General features: G+C 39.3%; 1 protein-coding gene across 1 annotated transcript; it reads left to right on the top strand.

Moving 5' to 3' along the window:
- The first annotated feature begins 291 nt into the window (after window positions 1-291).
- LOC104607190 (hydrophobic protein RCI2B) lies at window positions 292-1,191 on the top strand. Its single transcript, XM_010272756.3, has 3 exons — window positions 292-574; window positions 670-786; window positions 878-1,191. The coding sequence occupies exons 1-2, from the start codon at window positions 485-487 to the stop codon at window positions 751-753; spliced, it is 174 nt and encodes a 57-aa protein (XP_010271058.1). The 5' UTR covers window positions 292-484; the 3' UTR covers window positions 754-786; window positions 878-1,191.
- Window positions 1,192-10,263: the final 9,072 nt, after the last annotated feature.

Raw genomic sequence — 10,263 nt, 5'->3', positions numbered from 1 at the left:
TTAGGTTGGAGTGGGTGTTACATCACATGCACATGCACTCTAATCCTCTCCTTCAATAACTTTTTGGTTTTGGATTGAATTAAAAAAAAAAAGGCCTTTATTAGCTGGAAATTAAAAGGGAAAAGATATTTCCAGAAAAGCCCCCGGGGGGGGGGGGATGGAGAGAATTATTATAGGGAATTAATTTACAGCGAAACCAGCGAGGATGGTAGGGTCAACGGTCAGTCAATGTTACCTGGCCACGTGGGTAATGTATTTCTATAAAAAGGGGAGGGCAACCACCATGGCGTTGCCATTCTTATCAGTTATCAAAACCACAAGACAGTGGGATACATCGATCCAGTACCACCACAAAACCATTAAACCACCCCTGCTTCCTCTTTTGTCTCCTGATCAGTCCTCTCATCTATAATTCTTTCCATATATCTGACTGTGTCTCTCCCTCTAAAGGAAGCAGCTAGCTTTAATTTGTGAAGGCTTGAAGATGGCGAGTGAAGGTACTGCAACCTGCATAGACATCCTCTTGGCTATCATTCTTCCTCCTCTTGGAGTCTTTCTCAAGTTCGGATGCAAGGTATATATCCATCTTTTCTCGTACTTCTTCTTCTTCTTTAAGTTTTTGGGGTATGATTGATCTTTACTAATAATGATCGATCACTGTTGTTGTAGGTAGAGTTCTGGATCTGTTTGCTGCTAACACTTTTTGGGTATATCCCTGGGATCATCTATGCTATCTACGCCATCACCAAGTGAACAAGCTTATAATCAATAATGAATAAAATTCCTGTAAGACCTCTCTGTCTCTCTTTCTCCAACTTGTTGTATTTATATATTTCTCTGTAACTATGCAATAAAATTGACACAAGATCTTATACAGGTGTGCAGAAGATTTTATTTGGTTCCTCATTAACAGCGGCGGCCGTTAGGGTTCGTCATGGATTGGTGGTTGGATGAACTGGATTCTTGGGATTGTCGACCTGAGAATTGAGATATTTGCTGCCGCAGGGTCAGGAATCAGGATTGTGTCGGTGTCTAGACTCTAGAGAGTTTCCTTTCTGGTCTGTCGTTTCTGTGACGTCTCTATTGTGTACGCGCGTGTTTTCGTTTTCTCTGTAATTTTTAGGTGGGCATTTTATCTCCTTGTATTTATGTCAGAATATTTTATTTGATGGAATTTTAGATTGTTTAACATGCTTCAGATTCTTTTTTTTATTTGCAAGTTAGACATAAATTATCAATCAATAAATCGAAATCAGAGTATTAACTATGAAATTTAAAAAAAAAATGAAATTATCATATATAATTAGGAAGTAGGAAGCAGTAACTAGTGGGTGGTATATCAGAACCAAATTAGAAGAGGAAATTGGTTTGTATTCTTTGAACAGGTAGATTCTATAATAATAAAAAAAAAAAATCATTACCTCCGCCCGCCATCCGCTCTAACAAACAGAGTATTGGATTTTCGGTGGTGAATCTTGGCATAGGAATAGGAATGAATAGAGATCTTGATTTTCCCAAGGGAATGGAATGTGAATATCAGAATATGTGGTTGTGACTTGTGACTTGTGAGTAGTGAGTAGTGAGTTGTGAGTTGTGTCTCCAATTAATTATAGAATGGTTGGTGGAATAAAACATATAGCTTTATCCAAGAATCCAGCTTTTTCACTTTTTTTTTTTGTAAGAAAATTCGTATTCCCTCCTGTCGCCTAAAACTGGGAATCTGATACAATTTCCTTTTTGGATTGAACAGCGCACCAAACCACATCGTTTAAGTAGTAGAGGGATTTCTTTGGGTTAGGAATATCAAGAGAATCTTTTGTTGGTACAATTCAAGAGAAAGATAAAGAAATGAATTAATACATGTATTCTCCACTGGGACGCGTTTAATGTGCAAGAGAGACTGCAAATGGACCCAATACATAAATAAAATATTTTTCATTGTTATTTATCTTTCACTCGCATCGTTACAATTGTGTGAACACTTTCCTTTTGAGCACCCAATAGATGCCAGTGACCAGACGAAAATATTGTTTTCTGATCAGTGTTGCCCTTATCATGAATTTCTGCATTTAAAATAAGTCTTAACGAAGGTTTAAAATATTGATACAGGAGACTGATACGTTAATCAGTGTTTTATTCTCTTTTTGAATTTAATTTAGAGAGATTGGTTTAAGGCTGATATATCCCCTAAACCATTGTTTGATCCAAAGCACCCCTTATAGGGGCATATCAAAAAGCTCCTTATACAATATGTATTAATTGATACGATCAAATATATATCAAAATTTCAAACCTTGGTCTTAACCAACATCAACATCAACCACTCTTGATTTAAGTGTTCAGAGCCACTCAAAACCTGTTCTTCAATACCAATAGCCGATTCTCTAGAATGAATTTGAAATGAACCTTATTGTATTGTCAAAGTGGAATACAATACTCGCCCAATTATATTAACCTTTTTATTTTACGATTTGGCCAATTGATTTCAATCAATGGGGCCCTACCATCACTTCCTTTTCGTGATATGATTTATGGGACCTGCTTGAAAATGAAAATAAAAACGGTTTCATCTTAATAGATGGTTGTTGAAGATTCCTGAAAGTCATTGAAAACAAAACCACTATAGTGAACACCCAGAAAACATCCAGGCGTTATTTTTCTACCAAAACCGCACATGTAAATATGTAATTAATCTGGTAACTTGATACAGTATATGCTAGTGGCAAACAATTTAACGAGAACATAATTAAGAGCACGTACAAAGCATGTCCTTTTATTTTGAAAAAGAAAATCGAGGCATTAATTGATTTAGAGCTATCTAATCTAACTCAGCTAGTTCAACATCTATTTATATTATATAATAAACAAAACTAATTCTTATTTTTAATTTTGTATAATTCATAAAAATAAATTCAAATATCAACGTTTGTTTATATAAAGTGGGGTTTAGGACGTTTGGCTCTTATTTGAAAAATAATAAAGTAAATACCCTACAACTTCGTGAAACATGTGAACAGAAAGGATGACAGAGACACAGAGGGAGGGAAGATACGTGTCACGAGCCATGCAAAAGATGAGAGAGGGAGAGGGGTGGGTCAGTGGGGTCGGTGTCACCTTCTCCAATTCATGGTCTCATGGAATGGCGTGAAAAGAAAAATAAGGCCAACCAATTCATTGAGTATTAAGTAATGAGTGCGCCATCCTTTCAAAATACAAAACAAGGAGTATAAATGTAAATATATAATATGCAAAATTTTATATTTTATATGTATTTATACTCTTTTCAAACTGAACCTATACCACATTAATATCTAAATATTAAATACTTGTGATTCATTATCATTTTCTGGTGCCGTGTTGCCCAGACTGCACACTTCAGACTGCACGAAAAACCTCCCCTGCTCCCATACCTTCTGTTACAACCAAATAACTAATTACTGACGGTAAGCATCAGCACGTGGCTTTTTTTAATTGGCATCAACGCGGTACGCGTTTCGGTATTCATTTTTGAGACGCATTCCGAAACTCAATACCAAAAAATAAGTATGTGTTTGATTTCTTGGGCGTTTATCGATAGATTATTTATTTATATTTTTCATTTAAAATGTTTATTTATATTTTTTCATATGCATAAAAATTAAAGTGTTTCATTTTTCTACTATTTATTTTATAAATGGTGAAATTAAACAGTTGCTTTATTTTGCTTTATATGCAATAAATATCAATGCCTATGTGGCACTGATGTAGTAGAGTTTTTTCAATAAACACCCATGGAACAAAATACAGCCTAAGGCCTTGTTTGGCCTGTTTTTTTGCACGGTCAACAGCCTATGTTTCATAGTTTCTAGTTTGGTTGGGTGAAGTTCTAGCTGCAAAAACAGTGAATTCCAAAAAAAACATGAGAAACTCTCTATTGGAGTCTATTTCGGGAAGCAAAAAATCAAGCTTCTCACCTCCAACCAAACCATCTGTAAACTGTGCATGATTTTTAGATGTCACATCTTTCAAAAAAGATTTATCAAATGACATCTAAATCTATATCTATACATATACTAAAAAGTAGAAACGTCATGGCTTGAGCTTTCTCCCTTATCCCAACCGACAACAACTCTCAGCCCCTCTTCATTTTAGCCTTCCTTACTCCATCACGAAGCCACCTCATCACTCCCTTCTCCCTCTCTCATTTTGACATCTCAACATGTCTGGCCCATCCCTCTTTCCTCTATGTTTAGGGGTAACTTTGGTTGTTGGGGCCCAACAGCATAAGCTATTGAGATAGCTTAGGGGGGTTCTAGGGCCGGGAGGCCTTTCCTTGGTGGGGGCGTCCATCCTGCGGGGAGGCCTTAACCGGCCTCGGAGCAGGGTGCCGAGGTGGAAGTAGTGGTTGGTTCAGCGGCAGTTGGGGAAACTGCTGTTGATAGTGATATTGGGAGATGTTGTGCAGTACTTGGTGCTGGTGAAACTGGTGTTGCTGGAACTGTTGCATTTGGGCTTGCATTGCCCGCATGCACTACATCAGGTCGTCCAACCGGTTTTGGCTGGCTGCCAGGGGGACGGCAGCTGGTTCAGTAAAGGTTGTCTCAATAGGGGGAGGAAAGGGGATGCTCGTGGCAAGAAGGTTTACGGGCGCCACTGCTTGTGGCGCATTCAAGCTGGGGATCCCATCCACCGAAAGGGGGATGGTGAACTGTCCAACGCACACCACGGGGACTTGAAGTTATTCCCCGGTGGTGTTTGTCTCCGTGCCACGTCCGGCGTTGCTGGAAGAAGCCATGAGTGTTGGGTTTTTTGAAGAAAAGAGGTTATGAGAGTTTGGAGGGAGGCTTTTTTAAGCGTTATCCCACAAATGGCGCCAATTGATGATGCGCGATCCGGCCGGTCTTAGCTGTCAACGATCTTGCCTTTGAACTGAGTAGCAGGGAACCTGAAACGGGGGAGATGAGGAAGCTCCGGGGGGAACTCGGTGTAAAGGCTCCGAAGCTCAAGTTAGAATCCTTCAAAGGCAAGATAAAACCAGATAGCGCAAAGTTTGCATACCTCCTCTTTGGGGGGTGGAGAGCCTTTTATCCACCTCGCACACTCACTCCTAGACTTCTGTCAGGTTGGGAATGATTACTTCCGTGCTTCTGGCAGTTCGGGCGTCATTGCCTCTGCTGGGGCAGAACCGTCACTGCTCTCTTTGTCGGAGCCGTCTCTGTAACTGGAGATGGCGGTGGCAGGTGACGGTGGCAGGTGGCCGTTGAAGTACGGCCGTCAAGCGTCAAATCCCAAGTCAGTCAGGTGCGCCGCCCCTGGATACGGACTCCTTCGGTGTCAGGTACGGTGTGGTTCGTCCAGTTCAATGCTCTGGAGGCGAAGTCTTGAGTTCGGATAGAGGGGTGTCCTGAACTGTCATGAGACAGGCCAGTTCGGGTCACTGCTTTGTGTGGCTCGGGGCCAAAGGGAGAGTTTGGGCTCATCGTAGGGAGTTTGAGCTCTTAGTAGGGAGGTCGGGCTCCTTTTAGGGAGTTCGGGCCCCTTGTTGGGAGTTCGGGCTTCTCTTAGGGAGTTGGTCTCCTCGAGGGGAGTTCGGTCTCCTCGAGGGGAGTTCGGACCGCTGGTCTCTTCCCCTTGGTGTTTGTACCCTAGGTATGCTGCTTTAAGTGCCGAGCTACTTGTTTTTTGCCACGTGGCGTGATTTGCGAGGTCGGGCCAAATCTTCCTTCATCATTAATCATTTCTCAAAATATTGAAATAAATATGTTTCTACTTCTATGTATGCATCTAGTTGGAACGATGAATTTATAATTCCCAATGTTAACAAAAATCAAATAATTTCAAAATTTTAATCAGCATAATTTTCAAACGCATCTTGAGCAATTCTTTCGAAAGCTACAGAAATTTCTGAAAATGATACAGAGTATCTTCACTTTCATTCTTCTACCTGTAAAAACAGAAATAATGCCTTCAGAATAAATGCCTTGGAACATTTACAGTCAATTTATCCACCAATACATACATCATATATAAAATGGAAAAGAGGGAAACTCTTTCAATAAAAAGGAAAAGACAAGAGAAAAGAAGATGAAAACAAATGTTCAAGTCGCATCATGATCTTTTATCGAGAAGAAAATCTTTAAAATTCTCCAAATGGTACCTCTGTTATGGACGCCAACGATGGGGAAGTTTGAAGCTTATCCATTGCAACGGTCTTTTTCTTTATGTATTAGGGTTTGGGATTAATCTTGGGCGGAGAGACGAGAGACGAGCAAATTTGATTGAAATTGAAACTTTGAATAAAACTAATTGATCAGTGGCAACTGGCAAGAGAGAGAGGCTGGAGAGAGGGAGACAACCAAACTACACAGTTCAGCTGCGTCCGGGTGCAACTTGGGCGGATCCAACCCGATCCTGAACCAATCCAGTCCGCAATTTTATATGTATTAGGCTTAAATTTTGGTATATGGGATGCATTTTGGGGGCGTTTTTTTTTGGATTTCGAGAAGGGGAAAATTCGTCAATGGGATTTTGATTCCCATTGACCAAGAAATACATGTTCTTTTTTTAGATTTATGTGAGGATTAGGGAAAGTTTATTTTCCTAGGTATCATTTATCCATCTCCTAGTTGGGTAAATAACTTCCCACTTGGGGAAGAAAATTACTAATACTTGAATACAAAAATGTCCCTTTTAATAATAAATTTTTATGACTAAATTGCTCATTGCCTTATTTACATGGAAAATAAAAGAACATTGGTAAATGCACTTATCCGAGTAAGTGCATTTACCTATGTAAATAGCTTACCAAAAAGTGAACAAGGCCTTGGTCCAAAGTTCGGATTTTTTTAATTTTTATTAAGCTCAAGCCTAGACTTTTTTTTTTTTTGGTAAAAGAAGCTTAGACTTTAGGTAGCCTAAATCTAATTCGTCCTTGTACTAATCCGAAACATGCCCGATTATATATATATATATAATTTTTTAAGGGAAAATTCCGAATTAGTATCCTATATTTTGAGCTAGTGTCACTTTGGTTCCCAAACATTAAAATGTGTCAATCTAATACCTAAACTTCCAAAACGTGTTAACATTGTACTTGTCATTAATAATCCGTTAGTTATTTGTATCACGCGATAACATGTGCGGTTTAAAACTTTTAAAATTTCAAACTATCTTCCAAAAATACATTGTTCATCACCTTCTACCTTGAGACCAAACACAGTGGATAGTGTACAGTTGCGTTCCGCGACCCAAATCAGATTTGGGAGAGTGACTGCTATAGAGAGACATGACGGTGAGAGGATACTCTCCTTCTCTCCTTTCGTTTGTTTCTTTCACTTTTGTAAGCTTCGCAACAGGGAACCAAATGGAAAGGTAAGAAAGATCCAACCCCAGTGATTGTAAGCTTCAACCAGGTAGTCATGGTGATGATGAACGACAAACAACACCAAAGCTGCAACTATGGGGGTGTTCTTTTTTAGGATTTTGAGAGGGGGGAAGGTTGGTCAATGGGATTTTGGTTCCCATTGACCAAGAATCCCATGTTCTTTTTTCAGATTTATGTGGGGACTAGGTAAAGTTTATTTTCTTGGGTATCACTTACCCGGGTAAGTGATACCCATCTCCTAGGTGGGTAAATAACTTTCCCACGTAGGAGGAAAGTTGCCAACAGTTGAATGGGACAAAAATGCCTTTTTTAATAATGGATTTTTATGACTAAAATGGTTATTGCCTTATTTACATGAGAAATAAAAGAACATGGGTAAATGTACTTACCCGGATAAATGTTTCACAAGAAAAAGTTACCCAAGTAATTGCATTTCCCGGGTAAATAACTTACCGAAAAGCGAATGGGGCCAAAGAACAAACCAAGAAAGCCCCTATATCCTACAAGAAAACCTCCTTCAAACTCGGCACTAGTAGTCGGTTGCCCTTCGCTGCATCTTCTAAAGATATATTCCATGATTTACAATCAAATCCAAAATTTAGAACAACCCATCTCTCAAATTGGATAGAGAAAGCACCCAAATGGGTCTTGTTGCCATTTAAACTTCTTTCGAATTATTGCACACTTCTCTTCTAAAGCCTAGCTGCACTACCCAGTCGTCACACCACCCTTGTAAGCAGAAAGGTTGAAGCAAAGACAACAACACCTCATTTTTATCTATATTTTAAACGATACAAGCAAGAGCTATAAACAAAACTAAAGCAAGCCAATGACAAAGAGAGTAATATTTTGGCAAAGGCTTTGAGTGGGAGGGAGGATCTCTCCATATGACGTGTTATTTTTGCTTTGCTAAACTTATTAAAATGACAGGCTTGGACAAGCCATTTTGGAGAAAACATTGGGGGCTATATTTTTAATTACGACTCAGAGAAAAAGAATGAAATTACAAAGGAGATGAATTGAGGCCATAAAATCCAAGCGAAGACAAATAAAACAAACTCCACAAAGAATACAAAGATTTACATGGTTCGGCCTTACCGCCTATACCCACGGGAGAGACAAAATCTATTCTTCACTATGAAAGAAAACTGAGAACAATACAAGTACCTTGCGACTTGTAGACCAAACCAACCCTTAGCCCTTGTACACCCGTTTTCCCTTTCCTCTCAACCCGAAGAACAAAAACAAGAGAAAAAACTCATTTTCACACCAAAAGCACTCTGTATTTCTCTCTCACACATTTTCTCCCCAAAAGTCTTAACCCTACATACAAAAGAAAGCTTTTATATGTAAAACCTTTTTAACCTAAAGAGGGACCACACCAACCGTTAGATTAAAATTAATCAAATGGTTGTAAAATAAGACACAATCCCAACAATCTCCACCTTGGCTTATTTTTTAACCACCTTAGAGATATACTATTTGTACTTCTACCAATTTGCAAATACCGCAAACCTTCATTGGCCTTATAAAACATCACCAGCTACACATAACTTGAACCATTCGGTCCTGACTCCACGTGATTCAAACAAGACAGCCAATGTACATGTGTAGTTGTACCTAAGCTAACAATCATAGTTAACTTCAGAAAGGAAGCTCAATCCTTCCTCTCTTCCAATAGGAATCTTCCTCTCACCATCATCTATACCTTGGAAACTTGTAGCACTTGTCTCCACTCTATCCGTAAAAGAGACCCTCCGTGTGGCCACACTACCTTGCGCATTCCATTTCCAACACCCTATCGAGGTCTTGGAAACCACTATACTCCCAACCAGATGATACAAATCCTTGCATTTTTCTCCCTTCATCAGAACCATATCGCCACGTGTGATTTTCATGGCTCCACCTACAACAAAAAATTTGCATCCCTTGGAGTCTAACCGGCTAAGTGATATTAGATTCTTGCACATTTTTGGAACATACGCTACACCACCCAAAGTGTGAATCACTCAAGCAAATATTTTGATTTTTATTGTCCCAACACCCGTGATGTTACACGTAGATCCATCACCTAAGGAAACAATACCTGTCCTCCTCTCTTGGAACATGTCAAAATATTCATTCCTGGAGCAAATATGCATAGAACATCCAAAATCTAAAACCCACTCATTTGGGGAAAAATTGTGCATACCTTTTAAGACTATGAAAATGTCTCCATCATCATCAGATGCAATTGCCACGCTTCCGAATTCATCCCTACTCCTTTTTCATATAGGACAATCTCTCTTCATGTGACCAAATTTCTTGCATCTATAACACTGTACTTTGCCCTTTTCCCTGGCCTTGGATCTAGACCTGTTGCTCTCAAATCCCCTGTTAGATGACCTTCCTTTCCAATCCGTTCCTATTGTGACCAACGCAAAGTCTTGCCCATTCTCATATTTGGGCTTTCTCCTAATCTCATTGGATAGAAAAGATGCAGTATCTTTCCCGTACAAACCAAGTTTTCATTCAAATCAGGAAATGAGGTAAGAAGTAAAAAGGCCTTGTCTTCTTCCTCCACCTTGGCATCAACTTTCCCTAATTGATCTAAGATACTATTAAACACATTTAGGTGTTCTAGGAGATTCCCACCTTCCATCTTCATCCCATACACCTTGACATCAACTTTCCCTAGCTTTGTTGTTAAGCTTTTTCCCAAATAAAGCTTCTCCATCTTATCCTACAATTCTGGTGCAAAATCTTTCTCCATAACGTTAAACACATTATCAGCTAGGAGCAATCGAATCATACTAACACACCTTGACTCGATGTCCTTATTAACATCCTTCATGTCTTCTGGCTTCCTATCATTTCCCTTCAACGCTCTAGCCAAGCCTTGTTGAACCAGGATGTCCTTT

Source organism: Nelumbo nucifera, chromosome 3, assembly GCF_055504915.1.
Source record: "Nelumbo nucifera cultivar China Antique chromosome 3, China Antique-T2T, whole genome shotgun sequence".
NCBI lineage: Eukaryota > Viridiplantae > Streptophyta > Magnoliopsida > Proteales > Nelumbonaceae > Nelumbo > Nelumbo nucifera.
The sequence above is the reverse complement of the archived record's forward strand: the minus strand, read 5'-3'. Positions and strand labels throughout refer to the sequence as shown.